Raw genomic sequence first — 20,153 nt, 5'->3', positions numbered from 1 at the left:
AAACAGTCACGTGGGAGGTTTCAATCTCTTTGCAGCTGGAGCCATGGCAGGTGTGCCTGCCGCTTCTCTAGTGACCCCTGGCGATGTCATCAAGACAAGACTGCAAGTGGCTGCCCACACTGGCCAGACGACATGCAGTGTTGTCATTCGACTGTTTCAGGAAGATACTCCAGGGAGAAGGGCCTTCAGCATTTTGGAAAGGGACTGCAGCTCAAGTGTTTTGATCCTCTCCCCAGTTTGGGGTCACCTTGGTCACCTATGAACTTCTCTAGCAGTGGTTTTACATCGATTTTGGAGGCATCAAATCCCCTGGCTCAGAACCAACACCTAAATCACTCATAGCAGACCTTCCTCCTGCGAATCCCAATCACATCGGTGGATACCAACTTGCCACAGCCACTTTTGCTGGCATTGAAAACAAGTTTAGCCTTTATCTCTCTAAATTTAAATCTCCTAATGTTCCTGTGGTTCATCAAAGGCAGCAGCAGCAGCAGCTCAGTAATGAGACGACCTTGACTGTGGCCAAATAGCACCCTGAAGAGAGATGCCCAGGAGAGCAGCCCTGTAATGTGTCCAGTCAGCTAAATGGTACTGACTGAGCTGGGGAGTCAAACTGTTCTTTCTATATGACATACCTATACGAGGTAAACAATTAAGTTCGCAAACTTATCCTGGAAAAAGTGCTACACACCTCATTGCTGAATATCACTAATGGTCACCTTTGAAGTACTCCCCTTGGGAAGCCATGCGCTGTCGCCCGTGCCTAGTCCACCCTTCAAAGCAATTTTGGAACTCTTTTTCTGGAATGGCCATCATAGCTGTTGTCGTATTATCCTTGATGCAGTGAATGTTATCAAAATGTCTTTCAATATTTCCTTTATTTTCGGGTAAAGAAAAAAGTCATTGGTGGCCAGATCAGGTGAGTATGAAGGGTGTTCCAATACAGTTATTTGTTTACTGGCTAAAAACTCCCTCCCAGACAGTGCACCTGTGAGCTGGTGCAATTGTCGTGATGTAAGAGCCATAAATTGTGGGCGACAAGTTCAGGACATTTAACTATTTCACACAGCCTTTTCAGCATTTCCAAATAGTAAACTTGGTTAACTATTTGTCCAGTTGGTACAAATTCATAATGAATAATCCCTCTGATATCAAAAAAGGTTAGCAACATTGTTGCAACAAGTTTGCGAACTTAATTTGCAGACCTTGTATTTGTTTATAAAGCAATGGCTTGCTGCCGGGGGGTGGACGGACGGTGGGTCGGGACTGATAATGCATTTTCGAGCTTTAGTCTTATCTGTTGAGATGATTTCTAAGCCTTGGCATGAATTAGTGTTCTAGCCTGCTTTGCACAGCTTGCACTTATAGTGACTGTACATATTGTATGTACATCTTTGTACAGAGACAATCTGGGCACCTCATCCCAGCAAATCACATTTATAAAAGGTAATGCAGTTCTGAGTAGCTTGAAAGGTACAGAATATTTTGAAAGGTTTTATTAAGAATCACAGGAAAATAAATTTATTATAAATAACAACATAAATAAATAAATAAATAAATAAATAAATAAATACATACATAAAACATGGTGGATAAGAACTTGGACAAAATGTTGATAATTTTGAAGCTAGCCATAAACATTGGGTTCATTATACTATTCTCTCTACTTTTGTGTGTGTTTGAAATTTTCCATAATAAAAAGTTTTTAAAAAGAACATCAAGAAAGTTGAAAACTCATAAATATGTGGAACTTAAACAAAACATTCCTGAACAACCAATGGTTCAAAGAAGAAATCAAAAGGGAAATTAAAAAAATACCTTAAAACCAACAAAAATGGAAGCACAACATACGAAAACCTATGGGATGCTGCAAAAGCAGTTCTAAGGGAATTTTTATAGCGATAAATGCATGCATTAAGAAAGATCTACATGGGGCCGGCTGAGTGGCGCGATGGTTAAGAACTGGCTTGGGACGCCAGAGGGCCCCGGTTCGGATCCCACATATGAGGGCCAGTGACACTGCCCTCCACAGCTAAGATGCTGAACAACAGCTCAACCTGGAGCTGGGCTGCCGTGGGTCACTGGCCATCGTGAGTCACTGGCGACGGCTAGGCTGCAGTCCCTGTGGCAATGGGTTGCCATGGGCTACCGTGTGTAGCCAGCAGCCAGCGTGTGTAGCCAGCAGCCAGCATAAGCGGCCAGCAGCCAGCATGAGTGGCCAGCAGCCGCAGTGAGCGGCCGTCCAGAAGCCGGCGACTGATCTGCCTCGCCCAGGAAGAGCACAATGATGGTGCCAATTGGGCCAGTGAAGCAACGTCCTCCACAACTAGACTGAAGAACAAAATGACAGCAACTTGTCTGTTCCCCTTCCCCCAATTCCCCAGCACTGTTCCCATCCCCCCAATTCCCCAATAAAAATCTTAAAAAAAAAAAAAGAAAGATCTACATGTATGGTGTCAAATGGGTACTAGACTTACCAGGGTGATTACTTTATAAGGTATATAAATGTCCAATCACTATGTTGTACACGTGAAACTATTATAATACTGTATGCTAACTGTAATTGAAAAATAAATTTTTAAAAAATTTTAAAAAGAAACAAGACCTCAAATAAACTACCTCACTTTACACCTCAGGAAACTAGAAAAGGAAGAACTAAGCACAAAATTAGCAGAAGGAAGGAAATAAAGGTAAGAGCAGAAATAAATGAAATAGAGATTAGAAAAATGATAGAAAAGAGCAACAAAACTAAGAGATCGTTTTTGAAAAGAAAAACAAAATTGGCAAATTTTTAGGTAAGCTAAGGAAAAAAGAGAAATGATTCAAATAAATAAAAATGGAAATGAGACATTACAACTGATACCACAGCAATACAAAGGATCATGAGGAACTACTATTAATAGGCACATGTTAACAAGCTGGATTAACTAAGAAATGGATAAATTCCTAGAAACATACCAAGACTGAATCATCAAGAAATAGAAAATCTGAGCAGACCATTAATGAATCAGTAATAAAAAATCAACCAACAAGAAAAGCCCAGGCCAGATGTTTTCACTGGTGAATTCTACAAAACATTTAGATAATTAATGCAAATCCTTTTCAAACTCTTCTAAAAAACCAAAGAAGAGAGAACACTCCCAAACTCATTTTACAAGGCCAGCATTACCGTGATACCAAAACCAGACAAGGACACTACAAGAAAAGAATATTACAGACCAACATCCCTAATAAAAATGATGCAAAAATTATCAAAAAAATATTAGCAAACCAAATTCAACAGCTTACTAAAAGGATCATACACCATGATCAAGTGGGACTTATCCCTGAAATGCAAGAATAGTTCAACATAGGCAAATTAATAAATGTGATACACCACATTAATAGAATGAAAGATAAAAATCATATGATCATCGCAATAGAAAAAAGCAATACAACATCCATTCATGAAAAAAACTCTCAACAAATTGAGTATGGAAGGAACATACCTCAACATAGTAAAGGCCATATATGACAAGCCCAAAGCTAACATCATACTCAATGGTGAAAGGTTGACAGCTTTTCAGGAACAAGACAAGGATGCCCACTTGCACCATTCCTATTCAACATAGTTCTGGAGGTCCTAGCCAGAGCAATCAGGCTAGAAAAAAGAAACAAAAGGGCATCCAAATGAGAAAGGAAGAAATAAAATTCTCTTTGTTTGCAAATGATATGATCTCCACCAAAAAAAAAAAAAAAGTTAGAACTAATCAACAAATTCAGTAAAGCTGCAGGATACAAAATCAAGATACAGAAATCAGTTGCTTTTCTATACACGAACAATGAAATATCTGAAAAAGAAATAAAGAAAACAAGCCCATTCACAATAGTATCAAAAACAATAAAATACTTAAGATTAAATTTAATCAAGGTGAAAGATCTGCATACCAAAAAACCATAAGACTTTGATGAAATTGAAGAAGACACAAACATAGGAAAGATATCCTCTGTTCATGGCTGGGAGATTTAATATTATTAAAATGTCCATAATACCTGAAGCAACCTATAGATTCAATGCTGTCTCTACCAAAATTCCAATGGCATTTTTCACAGAAATAGTAAAAAAAATCCTAAAATTTGTATGGATCACAAAAGGCCCTGAACAACTAGAGCAATTCTGAGAAAGAACAAAGCTGGAGGCATCACATTTCCTAATTTCAAACTACAGCTGATCCTTGAACAACACAAGTTTGAAATGCACATATCCACTTATATGCAAATATTTTTCAACTGACCACATGCAGCTCAAACTGGTATTGTTTAAGGGACAATTCTGCTGTTGGGAATCCACATACGCGTGGCATCAACTGTACTTATATGTGGATTTTCAACTGCACAGGAGGTGTGCACCTATAACCCCTGAGTTGTTTAAGGGTCAACTGTATATTACAAAGCTACAGTAATTAACACAGTGGTGGTAATCATTTTGCAAAATACTAAGTGAATCAAATCAACCAGTTGTACAACTTAAACTCACACAATGTGATATATCAATTAAATCTCAATAATGCTAGAACAGAAAATGGAAAGAAAATAGAAGTTACCGTATTTGCCGGCGTATAAGACGATTTTTTGGCCCTGAAAAATATGCCTCCAAGTGGGGGGTCGTCTTATACGCCAGGTACACTTCAGATAGACTGCCCATAGTGCTTGCCCCGTGCCATAGTGGCCTCCCGATGCCCGCCCACTTCATTCCACATACCGTTCAGGCATCAGCAGCACTGCTGGGTGTATGCTCGGCTGTTATGCGATTTTGCTGTTATGCGATTTTACCACACTCGCAAAATCGTACACAGCCAACCATACACCCAGTATGATAGCGCAAAATCGTGAATCGCGATTTATGTATATGTTTGATTACATACAGCCTTGTGACAGTTTTCCTGCATGTCATAAGCATTTGAATATAAATATAAATGTTGAAATCAAATCTGATATTGTTTTACCTTTTATTTGGTGTGTGGAAGGTGTGCAGAAGAGGGGGTAGTCTTATACGGCGAGTATATAACAAACTCTGTATTTTGAGTGGAAATGTTAGGGGGTCGTCTTATACGCCCAGTCGTCTTATACGCCGGCAAATACAGTATATTGATTTGATGGAATTTTTTCCTTACACACAAATACACATAAATACACATATATAAAATTTAGGATAAATCATAAAATATATTTTTTTCTGAATAAATGACTTACCTATCTCCCAATTTCTTTGCAGCCCAACCCACCACCTTTTAAGATCTGTACTAATATAAAAGGTACAATACAGTAAACTTCTTTTGCTAAAAGTTATGGACTATGGACTTTTTCTGAGGGTTACACATTCAGGGTCACAAGTCAGTTGACAAGAGCTGCTGCAGATGCATAACACACATGACACAGAACAAAATGGGCTGAGTTGACGTCTTCACCGGGTAATCTGTATAACTTCAAGGTCCTCCTCTTCCACTTCTGAAGACAGAAGCAACATCAGCTGCTTCATTTGCTTTCCCCACTTTAGACAGACATCACTACCAACACTTAACATATGACCTTTATTAGTGGATTCTCATGGGCAACCCAGGCCAGGCAACCTAAGGCCTTTCCATCCTTCTTAGTCATTATGGTTCACCACCTTCTGAATGCTGTGAGAGTTATACACACCAGTACTTACTTGTAGTATGGCAATATATGTTCTTAGAGTCTGGCATGTCCAGTCCACACCTCTGTAATCCCCCAAATCAACTCAACCCTGCCTTGTGGGTAACCCACATTCACCAACACCAAATGTTTAGGCTGCTCCTGCACATGGCAGGAATGTGCCCACAACATTTTCTAAATTACATAAAACTGAAAAGTCCACTAAAGTGAAAAATCTATGATGCTGTGTCTTAATGCAGGAATGATTAAAGAAGAAATTCAGAATCCAAATTCCCTCACCAAACTTGCAATTTCAATTCATTCTCTCAAAGAAAATAAACTGACTACATATTTTATCTCACCTTTATGACCATGGAGAGGAACTTACCACTTAAATTATAAACTATACTTGGGAGTAAGATGGGGGAAACAGTGATCTAGAGGGGGTAGACACTAGTGAGGGATGGAGCGGAGGACAAGGTACGGTGGACAGAGGATGAGGCTGGGCGGGGGGAGGACAGAATTGCGGCAGGGAAGGGAGAACAGGGTCCGAGCAGAGGATGGGTTTGAAGGGAGAGGGGACCAACTGGGGTGGAGGCGAATGGAGGTACACAAAGCGGCGCGCCCTCCGAGGCCGCCCGGGGGTGGGGGTAGGGGTGAGTTGGGCGGATAAGTCCTCACCGTGGAGTCCGTAAAGGACATGCCCGGGAGAAAGGGCAGGCCGTGCACGGGGTTGGACACCATCGCAGCTGCAATCGCCGCCGCCGCCGCCACCTAGAACAGATTTTGTCCGAACCGGTTGCCCGGGCGACGAACTGCGTTCGCTGGCCTCCTGAAGCTCCATGGTAACTCCAAACATCCCGAGCATCCGCGAGTGGAGGGCGGGGTCTGAGGAGCCGGCGTGACAGGTCTGCGCGTGCGCCGCCCGCGGGACTCGGCATTCTCGCGGTAAAGTGGCCGCGACGAAAGGGGCGCATTTGGTGGGCGTGGCGTGGCTGGCCCCGCCCCTCCCCGCTCCAGCCCCCGGGATGTGAGAGCTGGTGGGCGGGGTGGGAGGAGCAGATTGAGAAGAGCTCTCTTTGAGAGAGGTTCAGGGGTTGGAGTGGCACTTAGATGAGTTAAAATAAAAACAGTTCCTTCCTTCCCTCCACACCAGTCCTCACCGCGCCCCGCCTGCGTTGTGAACTCTAGCACACTTTTCTCCCAACTCTGGGAAAAGGGCTGTCGTCCCAGTTAACACTGAAGTGTAAATGGTTGGTACTGGATGAAAGTGTTACCTACCCAGATGGTGCTTCTTGGAGGCAGGGGTTGCAGATCATTCATGGTTGAATCTCTGTTGCTTAAGGATGCTCAATGAACTCATGTAACCGTCTTGTCCCTAACCCTTGCGCTGCTGCACTGTCTTTTTTCCACCCTCACCTGCTGTCAATCCCTGCAGTTCTTCACCGTGAGTTCTTGCAGGCCAGGGCCTTGCGACAACTCAAGACTGACTGGAAGCTACGAAGTGCTCATCTCAATTCTCCTGATCTCTATAGTTTAATACCTACCTGCAGCTGCAATAAAAAGATCAGAATCACAAGGGGAAAGGCCCTCCTTCAAAAAAGAAAACTAAGTCAGAAGTGAAGTGAAATACCGTCAGGTTCATAGGTGTTCTCACCTTTGGTGCTTTTTACAAAACTTGTTTAAATTATTATTCCTTAAAAGAAAATGTGGTCCTGTTCCTGAAACATTTGCAGGAAAGAAAAAAAAATCAGCACTGAGAAACTTAAAAATAAAAAAGCAAACAAAACCCTGGTGCCTAGACATTGGTTTCATTAGGTCTGAAGTGGCGCCTAGGAATCTGATTGTTATAACAGCTGTTTCTGATAATGTAAACATTAATATACACGGAGCCACTTTAAAATGGAGCTGGAGCTGCCATGCCTGAGGAACTGCCTTGCACGTCTCGTGTCTCAAATCCTTGGAATGTTAAAACAGGGTAAAATAACCTTTGGATGAAGCCTGAGCAACCTCGTGCCTTGCAAAAGAACTGTTTGCAAAGATAACAAGAAAGTAGTTATTATGACTGCTAAGCTAATGACTACTGGACTGAAAAGTAAAAACATGGTTTAGGATTAACATCACTATGTTGTTATCTGCGCCAATAGAAACGCCTTCCTTCTATTGATGTAATTGCTCCCTTTCTCATAAATACTCATTGCCTTTGTCTCCTAGTCAGAACATTATTTGGGGTTCTGCTTGAATTAATGATTCCCGAATAGCTATTGTTATTGATCTCAGTAAATGCTTCTTGCCTGTCACTTTGAAAGGCCTTTTTATTTTTAGGTTAACAATAATGAGCCAGTTTAGGAACATGATAAGAGCAGCAAGCCTGACAGAAAGCATATCTCTGTGTCATGAGTAGTTCCCTGCCAATACAGACAGCAGCTTTGGTTTTATTGCTGCTTGTCAGAGCAAATACTCCTGTTGGGTTTCACTAATGGACTTGAAGCTCAGGGGGCCCAAGACATGAATCCACTGGTGACACATGAAACAGAGTGGTGGCTGGCTGCCACACCCTGCCCAAAGAGTTTCTTTTCTACTAATTATTCCTCTCCCCTGGCTACTTCTGTTTCCCCGTTCTTGTCCCCGCCCACACGCTTTTTTTATACTTTTTTTAATTTTAATTTTCTATTGGCATATTATTTTAATGGAGACATTTAATACAGCTTTAAAATATTAATAAATTGTTTGCATTGTTGAAGTTATTGAAAACTTTTAAGTATCTGTCCATTACATTATATCTTAGCCACTGAACTGGGATGAAAGCCAACCACTGGGAGAATACTTCAAGTTGGCAAGTTCAAACTTCAAAGAGAAGATGGTTCTCCCACTTCTCTCCACCCCATTGATGCTGAGTACCCAGAATCACTGGTAACTATAATCCTTGCTGACTCTTCATGATAACCTTAAACCCTTACCAGTCATATGATCCCTTCCTCAGCTCTCTTAATAAAAGTAAATCCATGGCATTAGAATACACTTTGAAGAGCCTTCCTGGACTAAGCGCGTGGTTGCACTGGGGTCTATATTCCCTGGATTGGGTAGGGAGGAGCCCATGGGGCTGGAAAGGTTGAGTCATGCCTAAGCCTATTATCCATTGTGTCATCTGTTTCTATTTGAGGAGTGTCCTCTGTTCAAAAACCTTTCTTTTCCAGAAGAGCGTACTAGTTAAATGGATAGCAAAGTGTGTTTAACTACTTTCGGCCCCTAGAAAAGCATGGTGAAGAAAACTTCTGTCTGTGGCATCATAAAAATGCCATCACCTCTGATGAGGGGGAAGCCAGGCGGTGTTGCAACAGTGCTAAAAAACACAGGGACAGGGCTGTGAAGAAGGGGGGTGTGGGAGGAAAGAGGCATGGCTTCAGAAAACTGCTTGGACCCTGAGAAGGTTTGGTATGATTAATCATTTCTATCCCATTTCCCCAAACATGACTAGTCAAGATGGATTGCACTTCAGTTGAAACTCACCATTTCCCTCTTTGTGGACTATACAGACGAGAACAGAAACCATCCATGGCAGCTAAAGCAGAAAGGACCATGGTTTGAAGACTGCATTAAAGCCTGGACTCAGAAGACCACAGAGACACTGCATGACCTTAGCAGGTTGTTTCAAAGCTTGGGGAATGGAAAATAATGGAAACGTTAGACTGCCGGAAGGTCAAGCTTGAAAGACAGCATCATGCTGAGTGGTCTCTCAGGGACTCCTGAGGAGTGGTAGAGGCTATAAGCACTTGACCTAAAATAAACATCTCTTTTTTCAGCATTTTGCCTAGAGCTGGCTTTACCCAGGTTTTATTTTCAACCCTGTGACATTATTCTTCAGTACCTAAAATCACAGGACAATTGCCAAGTAGGATAGTGTGTGCATGTGTGCGAGCACGTGTGTGTCCTGGATATTTCTGTAGTGAGTTTGGTGCTCTATGTCCCTCTGCTGTATAAAAGTGGTACAGCATGGTTTGTGGAAAACAAACCCAATTGCACACCAATAGGTTTGAAAGGGTTGGGGGTGTGGCTAGTGTTTCAATATGGAGATAAGACCTTGCAGGGGAGTGTCTTTCAGAGTGCTCTCTGCCATTCATTTCCATCACGCCTTAGTCTCTAGAATCTCTTATCTAAAGAGTGCCCAGTCAACCACTTTAATATTTGCAAAGTATCGAAAAAGGAGAAAGAAGCATCCATAGTGATTTCCAAGCAGATTCTGAAAATTTAGGACCCACAGGAAATCATTTGACACAAAATCACATAATTTGGGTTTAGACTATTTTAGTTTTACAGAGGGCTCCTGCCAAGGGTTTGAAAAAACTTGTGTTTCTGTGGCTTCCCCCCCCCCCCCCAAGTCAAACCCATTCTATGACTTTAGCTGATTCATTTGGAATTCTCTTCCCTCTGGAAAAGCCTATCCAACATTACCTGAGTCCGTTGTGAAAGCTGAGGAGTAGAGGCGAGGACCCCACGTGGGCAGTTGCCAAAATGGGGCCCAGGAGCACTTGCTTCAGCAAGGGAGAGCCAAATGGGAAACACATTTCACCACACTGAAACTGACTGCTCTTGAATTTTTTCTCTGCATTTAACATCCTACCACAGAGGTTCTACTGCATTCACATGTGTGATAAGCTACTCATCACTATTTCCTCTTGAGTTTATGCTTGAGGCAAGCAATTACCATTTCTCTCTTTAATGGAGTATAGGTGGTGATAGGGTGGGGTGTTCTTGTTCCAATCTCAACCTGTACTTGCTGAGCTGGGAGACCAAGAGCCACTGGTTAGGGCAAATTGTGTCACTTGCATAGAGATGTAAAAAACTGCCATAACAAAGGGCTGCCATAACAAAGCGGCACAACTGGGTGGCTTAAAAAAAGAGAAATTTATGCTCCACAGTTCTGGAAGCTAGAAGTAAAAAAATCCAGGTATTGCTAGGACCACGCTCTCTCCCCTAGCTTCAGTCTATGGCATTCGTAGGCTTGCAGCTGCATAATGCCAATCTCTACCTCCATCATCATACGGTGCTCCCCCAGGTGTGTTTCTTTGCCTTCACGTGGTCATATGTCTTCCATTCCCTGTGTCTCTCTCCTCTTCTTATAAGGACACCAGTCACATTGGATTAAGGGTCCACCCAACTCCAGTATGACCTCCTAACTACTTACATCTGCAACTACCATTTCCAAACAAGGTCACTAACTGAGGTACTGGGGATTAAGACATCAACATATCTTCTGGGGGGACGTGATTCAAGCTACGACAGATGGGAATTAAGAAGTAAAAAATGAATGAGTGGTGAGTGGGATTTCTTCTATCAGCTGAGAACACCTGGGAACCATAGTGGAGAAGGAAGGCGCTGCCAGCCTGTCTGGGTGGGGTGGGATACCACGGGAAGTTCTCGCTGATGCCAATGATAGTCTGTGACATGCAGACAGGGAGTCAAAGAAGCAATGTGGAGGAAAGTAATAAATTCCCCCACCAAAACTCATGCAGAACCCTAGGAAAATAAAATCCTTCTTAACCTGTCAAGAGTGGGGAGAAATCCCTCCCAAGGGCAGAGAGCCCTCATTCTGGTGAGAGACTTCTGGGAGTCCACAGAGACAGTGCGTGCCTTTAGACAGAGCCCATAGCATCCTGCTCCACGTGAAGTGATAGAAATAAGAATGACAATGGTTGTCACTAGCACTTACTAGACACAGTAAAATTAGTCAGATTCTGAGATAATTTGTTCTTGTTTGAAAACAAAACACTGAGTTGAGATGTTTTGCACGTTGCCATAGCTGTCATTAAGAAAAGGAAATTGTTATAGCCCAGAACAGTGCTCAAAAACACTTTTAGGAGGAATAGGCTATATTTAATAAGTCCTGAAGAGGAGGAAGGATTCACTAGAGAAGTGTAGAGAAATAATTTGAGGATAATCAGTGGTTTTTAAAACTGGTTTGAGTCCTTGAGGTTCTTTCAGGTGGTTACAGATGGCCTCTGAGAGTAACATTTGTAACTTGACGAGGTCCGCGTTGGATTCTAGAACAAAATATATTTAAGAATCTCACGTTTGGTCCTTTTTCAATGATAACAGTCTAAGGAGTTTTGCTTGGCCAACATATCTAGAAATAAAACGAGAACTGCATCTTTAGGTTTATTTCATTTATCAGGGAAAAATAAAAATTCACATTCCATGTCCCTCTGGATTCTACACTTACAGTTCACACAATTAGCAATGGGGAAGGTAGACCGAAAGACCTTCTATTCATTTAATTTTGGTGCTTTAGAATACGAACTCTGGATTCAAAGGCCTGAGTTTTTGTGATAGTCCATGACTTACCAACCAGGTAGTCTTGGGCAAATTTACAGTTTCCTCCTTGGTAAAATTGGGGCAATAACAGTACCTGCCTCATAGAGTTGTATGAGGGTTAACCAGAAAGAATCTGAGAAAACAGCTCTGCAAAGGACTTGGCAAGGAGTGAGAACTACATAATATAAACTGTTAATATTATTTTTATTCCCATTTCCAGGCTCTGCCCTGGATGTTTCATTGCATTTCTGCCCAGAGGATTACCCAGAGTACAAACCAGTGTCAAGGAAACATTCCCGCCTATCTAGGAGGAAGTGGAGGTCAGCATTCCAGGCATTTAGGAAATGCTCTCTGAGAAGAATCTGGAAAAAACCTGGAGAGCATGAGTGTGTGTCCATAGGAACACAGAGCCCAAGGCCAGGCCCACAGAGAGAATAACTTGGTTTTATATAGACGGCAGGGAGCAGCATTTGCTCTGTTCTCTAAAGGAAAGGTAATAAATATGCAGTGAATAATTAGTCCATATTGATAAACAGCTATCCTGAATTTTCTTGGGCCAAATTATTCTCCAGCATACCTCCTCCTAAGGTCACAGTAAATGCCAAAGTGCTCACAATCTGAGGCTCTCACAATCTGTCCTCATCTCTTCTGTCCTCCCTTTGTTCTTGCTGGCCCCAAGCCCTTTGCACTTCTTCCCTCTGCCTGGGGGAGAAACAGAGCTAGCTCTGTCACTTTTCCCTGTAGTCTTCTTCCCTGATTCTGTTTAAAAGTGCAAACTCACTCCACCCCTTTGGCCTGTCCTTCTTCCTTGCTCTGTATTTCTCCTTGGCACCATCACCTTCTATAATAATATCCGAATGCTGTACCATTTATTTGGTTCATTGTCTGTCTTGCCACCCCCTCTACCAGCCCCCCAATGTAAATGCCTAAGGGCAGGGATTTGTGTGTGTTTTGTCTGTTTTGTCCATTGTTGTATCCCTGGTACTTAGAACAGGAACTGGCTCCTAGTTGTGTTCAGGGCTTCTGGAGTGACTTTCAGTGAATCCACATACCCGTCCAACAGGCTGGGCCTTGCCTCCACTGAAGGTCTTTCTAGGAGAGTACTCAGAAAGCTGAGATGCATTTCAAAGAATTCCTTTAACACGAGATAATGTATCATTGGCTCTGTTTTGTGAGCCGCTATCTCAGCCACTGCATCATCAAATTGCCTACATAATGTAATTTCAGAAGGGAGTGTAATGTAACCATCTTGGTATTTCTATAAACAGCCAAAGACGGATGCTTTTGTATTTTATAGAATGAAAGTATTAGGTTACTTAAAATTTCTAGTTCCCAGTATCTGGTTTTTCAGGAAGTTTTATACGACACTGCTAATTTGCCTATCATTGACAATATTTTGACATAGCCTTATTTTTCCCCTGAAGATATTTAGTGATGGGTCTGTGGATTACCTGTTTTCTCTATTTTCCTGCATTGACTTTAATAGCATATATTACTTGAATATGAGAAATAACCAATGACTTTTGGGGGACTTTCTACTTAGTCTGCATAACCCCCTTATAAGGCAGAGAAACTTGTTTTAATCCCATGTTCAAAGCCATATTAGCTGCTAAAGTCCCTGGGAAAGCCAATTGTTTGAAGAACAGACAATCCCAGTAAAAGATGAGAGGTGGGACTTGCATAATCTTGCAAGGTTGCTAATACTAGATGAGTTTCTCATCCAAGCATCCAGAGGTATTTTCAAGAAGCCATGACTTGGAGAGTGAGATTTGACTCTCTAATCTAGGCCACCAAGGGCCTGTGGCCAAATGAAACTTTTGGGCTTCTGAGAAGATTGTGAGGTGCAAAGAATGCTTTATTTGGCATCCAAGGAGGTGGTGTGAAGTCACTGTCACCTGAAAAGAAATGATACAACCCTGGCTGTCAGGAGGTATTTAGGGTCAAAAGTTAAAATAAGATTAGGTTAAAGCACACACAATATGTGTAAGGGCTTTACATACTGTAAAGGACTCTGCAAATATTTGGTGTTGATGTTTCTGATTAGCTGAGCCCTGAATTTATCTGGAAGAAAAATAAGTTTGAGCTTAAACATTACAACTAATCGTGTGCCTTTGAACCAGCCATTCTATACTCTTTTAGTGTTTCCTAGTTTAATCAAGATCTTTTTGGCCTTACCTCACGATTATTTAGAAACTCACATGGATGTGAAAATGTTTTGGAAAGCATACAATCTGGGGTGATATTCTGTAGCCTTTGAGTTGGTCAAGGCCTCCTGGAGCCTACAAAATAGTGCATATCTCTTCTATGAGGGTCACCTTAGGCAAAAAAAAGCCCTTAACTTAGTTAAATATGCTCCCAAAGTTAATATTTCAATGAAATCTCTTTTTAATGATTTTCCTTCCATATTATTTCCAAAACAAATTTAAGGGATAAGGTGTTTTTTGTTTGTTTGTTTTTAAGGAGGCAGCCAGGGTTCAGCATGCTGTTTCCAGTTTACCAAATTAAGTACATCTCCTTACCTGTAGATGGGGCTTTATATACCTGGGGAGTCTATACTGCCTGTGGAAGTATAGGACTTTTCTGTGTCTGGATGTAGAGGACAGTGAGAAGGGCTGGAGAAGCAGCAGGAGGAACAAGGGTTGAGGTGGCTATAAGGTGACAGCATTGCTGTTGACAGAGATGCTTTCAGCCTCTGCAGGGAAGGAGGATAAAGGTCAAGCCTTTTGAAAAGGGTCTGCCCCAAAGCAGACCCCAGCCTCCAATGGATTTGGCAGGCCATGTGGCCCTCAGGCTGTGATTGGGACCAAGACCTGGAGAGGGGGACCCTGTGGTGGCCCCAAGTGGGAAGATGCTTGTTCTCATTCAACAGACTGCAAACTCTCCCTATGCCTGTTTTCTTCTATTATTTTTATTTTTTTTCTCACTATGGTATCTCCAGAGCTAACATGGTGCCTACCACCAGTAGGTACCCATAAACACTTGATGAATCAATAACTGAAGAGTGATCAAACTATTAACAGCAACGACAGAAGCATTTGCAAACTGTGGAGTGCCCCTGCTGGTAATAAAAAGGGTTTGGCAAGAGGAACATCAGAATTCTACCAGTGGACCCTCAAGCCAGAGAAATGCTGTTTTCCTATTGTTATTGTGATAGTCATGTAGCTGAAGCTAGAGTAGCCTGGAGAATCACCTTTTCCACAGCTATTTAAATCTAATAGTTAGGCTACAAAATCCTTTGGTTGACAGGTGCCACATTTCACAACACATACATTATAGTATCTTTGATGGTATAATTATAATTCATAATTTTTAGATTTCAAAAAATGTAGTCCATCAATTCAAAATTTTGAAATCTTCAACACTATTTTCTACAAAACTAGGAGTGTGTATTCAATTAGATTGAAATCTTCAGAGAAATCAACTCCATAGCATTTGGGGGGGAGGGGACAATTTCATCTACTCATAGGTGAGGATCTGGGGTACGTGTATGTGGATTTGGGGAGTTTGGGTATGACTTTTTTTATGCCTTTATACTTTCCTACTTCTATGTGGATATAAAGTGTCCTGACCTCATCCTCCTGGCAATGATTGCCTAGATAAAACCTATCTTTAAGATGGGTCTTGTCAAAATAGCCCTTGTCAAGGGCTGGGTCAAAGAAACAAGGTAGCTGTTGACAGTACAACAATCCATATACAAAACCAGTTTAATGGTAATTCGTGTAAGTAGATTTATATAAACAGAAAATAGTTCATTTTTTTCCTCGCCAAGCAATCAAGCAACACACTAGGACCAACAAAATTAGTAGACTGAGGCTTGGGGACAATGGCTGGGCCTTTCTGAATAAGACATGAGCGCCATCTGGAGGGCTCACTTGAAACTACCATGCAGCAACTGAAGAACCTAATGGTTTTAAGCATTAAATGTACAATTTGCCAACAGGTGACCAACGGAGGCAGGAATGAATCACCTTCATCTCGTAGCCTGAGCCCCTACTATTTCAAGCTTCCAATAGAGGGTTGAGAATATTGTTGTTGAATGAGGTACTTTCAGCCAAGGTGGGAAATGAAACCCTAACGTCTGAAGAGTATTAACATTAGTTTGTTAGTAAATATAGGTGAAGTGCTAGGCAAGAAGGAAACAGGCAAATGTGTCCCCCACTCTGCTGTGTTTTGCGGTACCCTCTCCCTACCCTGAGTAGGGTCTCATACAGATCCACCAGAATTTTTATTAACAAGATGTAAATGACTGCTAGTTTATTTTTTTGGAGGTATTTACATTTTAATAGGTTGAAAGTATTGAGAGAGAGAGAGAGAGAGAGAGAGAGAGAGAGAGAGAAAGAACCAGCAGAATTTCCAGGAGGTGTCAACTGTTAGAGGGGGTATGATGGAGAAACAGAATCATCTTCTTTATCAAATACTTTATTCCTTTTAAACAAACTAGGTATGTTTCTTACTGATATACTCACTCATTTTAGTGAAAATGTTCAAAACTCTGAGCGGTTAAAAACATCTGCATTTCCTGTGTTTATATATTGCTAATGAGATACTGGTAATTTTAATGAGATACTAGTCCCTTATCTCAGTGCTTCTCAAATATCTCTGGTGAAACATTAAAAAAAAAAAAAAGATTTCCAATAACTTGAGGGACCAATACTTGTGTAAATTAAAATAAAAATGTGATGGCAATACCTAAATGTTTAGTCTATCTTGTAATTATATTGTTCAAGACCTTTTACAGTGTGCAGGCTGGCATTGGTCTGTGGCCCACATTTGAAGACCACTGCTGTACTTCCTATTTTCTCTTTTAAAAAAATGCCTGCATTTGGCCTAAAGATCTCTGCCCACCATGACCACCACAGTTACATTCAAGGGCTTGACTTACGTCTTTCTTTCAACTTGAATCCACACTAACAAATATTTAAACACTTTCTATTCCCTCTTTTAAACTGACCCTCTATTTAGAATTTTGCACAACTTCCCCATTGCCTTGTTTAGTTCAACCCGATTCAGTTTTGCTAACTTTATTTGTGATGAATTTGTCCTAGACACCAGAAGCTTGTGTAAGACACTTGGGTAGCACAGAAGTTCAGGTATTTGAGGACTAAGAGAAATCCATCAAGGAAAACTATGTAGCTGGTAAGACACACTTTCTTGATATAAAAATTATAGGAAAGCTTCAGTTCAATCTCTTTCTTTTCTTTTCTTTCTTTCTTTCTTTTTTTGCCAAAATAGATTCAAAGGTACTTTTGATTGATAAGCAATTCAATCCACTGGTTGAAAAGCAACAAATTATTTTCTTTCTTATCCCTATAACTCCAAAATAAAAATTCCAAGTGGCCATATATTAAGTAGTGTTCATACATTTCCATTTATAAGGCACAAACTCCACAAAACTCTCAAAGAAAGAAAGAAAACACAGATTTGAAGGCAACAAAATAACCTAGTAATAGAAGACATTCATCAAACTGAAGTGAAAACAAACCACTTTCCTTTTTAGTAAACAGGGACCTTATAGTGATAGGAAATGTGGCCTCGAGAAGGCTTCCATGGCTCTATTACCACTGCAGCCCCTTTCACGGGATGAGTGTGGAAGTCAGTCCTCAGGGAGACTGCATGGTTAGAATACATCAACGGCAAGTGCCACCTATCCCATAGAAGCTGTTGCGCAGCAATATCCCAAACAGTACATTCTAGCTACAGGGCACCCAGTTTACCATTCTTCCTCAAAGGAGCCTTCAGACACCAACCTGCAGTGAAGCACATATGCTCACCTGTCCTGGGGTTTGATTATTTTAAAGGTTCAGCTGTCAGTTGAGGCATAACTGCCTGCCTAAGGACCCTGAACTAGGGTCATGATGTGGGTTCTTCTTGTGGCAGTATCTATTTAAAAGGCTGGACCTTGGGTTCCTCTTGAAATAATCGGATCCCTAGAGGGACCTTTAGAATTAATTCACTCTACTAGGGGTCAAAATCTGAAGATCCCCTGGAGCGAGCCCCAAATCTTCTGACCTGTAAGGCAGCCCTAACAGATCTCAAGTAATCCCACAGTTCACAGGTATAAAACAAAAGGGTCCCATGACACCAAACAGTATCCATGCTTGCTGGCTGGGCCTCCTCGTGGCTCTTGGCACTGTACTTTCCAGTACCGTTTCCATTAGTGTTATGTGAGAATAAGCTTCCCGAATGTCCACATGGATCCAAACATTTACTGCAAGTGTGACTATTTCAGAGTCCTGTATATTACCAAGGTATGGATGGGACTGAACAGCACTTCCGAGAAAACAGCCAGGGAGATGTCATCCTGAGAAAAAGGGTCAGGGTTAGAGTGGGTGAGAGTGGAGGGGCCACAAATCAGATGAATTGAATAGCTCATTATGTCTTAGGGTTTCACTGAATCTTAAAAATTACTAATTCTCCACCCTGGACAATCTGAAATCCAAATGAAATCGGGCCCTTGGGTTGATTTATTCGATTACCAAAGACCAGTATAATAGGAATGGCCATTCCAATACGATGTGGACCAGCCCACTCCTTGTTTTCCAGTCCAGTTTTATTATCCCTTCAGCTCCAGGACTTGCCCCTGGAGGCCACAGTCAGGATTCGACTAAATTTTCAGGCATGAAGATGGTCCTTAATTCAGTGTCCCATGAATCTTAGCCAAGGTCCCTTTCTTTCCTGTGTCTTGACAGACTATGACCCAGAGGGAAAAGGAATACTCCTTTTACTAACAACTGTAACAACGTAACTCTTGAATCCTTTGGTTCCCAATGCCATAGCCATAGCACATCCTTGGAAATGCATTTTAATTGAGAAGTCAACTCTTAAAAACAATAAGGCGACTCTGAATTTTTTTTTTTTTCATCGCATTTCCCTCCAGTCACAATGGGGTGCCTCCACACCTCGCCCCCGCCTTGCCAGCCTCAGGAATCTTTCTTCATCAGTCTGGCCTTGACTTTGTGCCGCAAGAGGGCTGCCGTGGCAGTGCTGCAGGCGGTCAACAAGAAGAAAGACAGACAGGCCATGTAGACAGAGAGGGCGCTGTGGCGCTCGCGGAAGATTTCCTGCCGCCCCTGGTAGTCCAGGAGGATGGCCTCCAGCTGGGAGAGCGTGCAGATGGACAGGAACACGTGGAAGAGCTGATGCCCGTGGCCCACAATGTCACAGGAACCCGGGAAGTACTTCTCAGGAACCGGGCAAGAGAAGAAGTAGGCGCTGACCAGGAAGAAGAGGATCTGGAGGGTGTGGTACCAGGCCGCCTGCTCCTGGCAGCCAGCCAGGTGGCACAGGGCCACTCGGTGCGCCACCGGGCTGATGTCTAGAATGAAGGCCAGCCCCGAGGGCACCACTTGACAGATCTTCTTCATGACTGGGTAAGGCCTCTGGTAGCGATACTTGGCGTAGCAACAGCCGGCGCAAGATAACCAGCCACAGAAGGCAGCTGCTGGCAAGAAGAAAAGCCAGAAACGCTCGTACCAGGCCTGGTCAGAGGTGTAGAAGAAGTGAACCAAGGCACTGCCGTACTGGTAAACACTCACGCCAATGTAGTCCACGAAGTAGAAAGTGTAATGGGAGAGCTCTGACTTGGACTGCAGCAGGTGGGCCAGAACGCTGAACGTGAGGTAAGTGATGGAGGACAGGACATAGAGGAGCAGGGGCAGGGTGTTGGTGGAGGCCCACGGCAAGGCCTCGGCCTCGGCAAAGGCCCAGAATCGCAAGAGGACGGCCAGAGCCGCCAACAAGTGGGTCCAGACGTTGACCACCTCGTTGTGTTTCTGAAAGAGGCTGAAGAAGTAGTAGCGCCACCGGTGCCCTGTGGGGCGGTAGCCGGTGTGGATATAAGGCTCCCGGAACAGCTGGGGCACATCTGTCTCGGGGACGGTGCACGGCATCTTGGGCAGCCCATTCTCCAGGATCTTGGGCAGGCGGCGCAGCTGCTGCCCACTAACAGACAGGGTGCTCAGGTGCTCCAAGATGGCAGTCGTCATGGTTTCCAAGCACGGCACGATGCGGGGATGCAACCTAAAGGAAATGAAGTGAAATCAGCAAAGACTGCAGTGGGAGAGGGACTGAGCTAGGAGACTGAAGGAACCCTGGGTTTTCTTAATGAAAGGCAGCTTTCCAGTGCACTAGGAGAGGCGGGGAGCTGCAGACAGCTTTTTAGATCTTCATTTTTTTTTTTTCATCTG

General features: G+C 42.6%; 2 protein-coding genes across 7 annotated transcripts in view; both read right to left on the bottom strand.

The window, feature by feature from the left end:
* EFHC1 (EF-hand domain containing 1) overlaps positions 1 to 6,620 on the bottom strand; it is a 72,136-nt gene extending 65,516 nt beyond the window's left edge. For 2 of the 5 annotated variants that reach the window (XM_019658737.1, XM_019658738.1), the window contains exon 1: positions 6,337 to 6,620. In XM_019658737.1, the coding sequence (XP_019514282.1) occupies positions 6,337 to 6,523 (187 nt within the window). In that variant the 5' untranslated portion in view covers positions 6,524 to 6,620. The remainder of the gene's footprint in view (positions 1 to 6,336) is intronic. The other 3 variants (XM_019658739.1, XM_019658741.1, XM_019658740.1) reach the window with 2 other exon arrangements.
* Positions 6,621 to 11,804: 5,184 nt separating this feature from the next.
* Positions 11,805 to 20,153, bottom strand: part of PAQR8 (progestin and adipoQ receptor family member 8) — a 56,247-nt gene continuing 47,898 nt past the window's right edge. For both annotated transcript variants that reach the window (XM_019658748.1, XM_019658747.1), the window contains exon 2: positions 11,805 to 19,986. In XM_019658748.1, coding sequence (XP_019514293.1) covers positions 18,888 to 19,952 — 1,065 coding nt within the window. In that variant the 5' untranslated portion in view covers positions 19,953 to 19,986 and the 3' untranslated portion in view covers positions 11,805 to 18,887. The remainder of the gene's footprint in view (positions 19,987 to 20,153) is intronic.

The sequence above is a fragment of the Hipposideros armiger genome, unplaced genomic scaffold (genome assembly GCF_001890085.2).
Source record: "Hipposideros armiger isolate ML-2016 unplaced genomic scaffold, ASM189008v1 scaffold_288, whole genome shotgun sequence".
Taxonomy (NCBI): Eukaryota; Metazoa; Chordata; class Mammalia; order Chiroptera; family Hipposideridae; genus Hipposideros; species Hipposideros armiger.
Note: the sequence above shows the minus strand (reverse complement) of the source record. Positions and strands in the feature narration are given on the sequence as shown.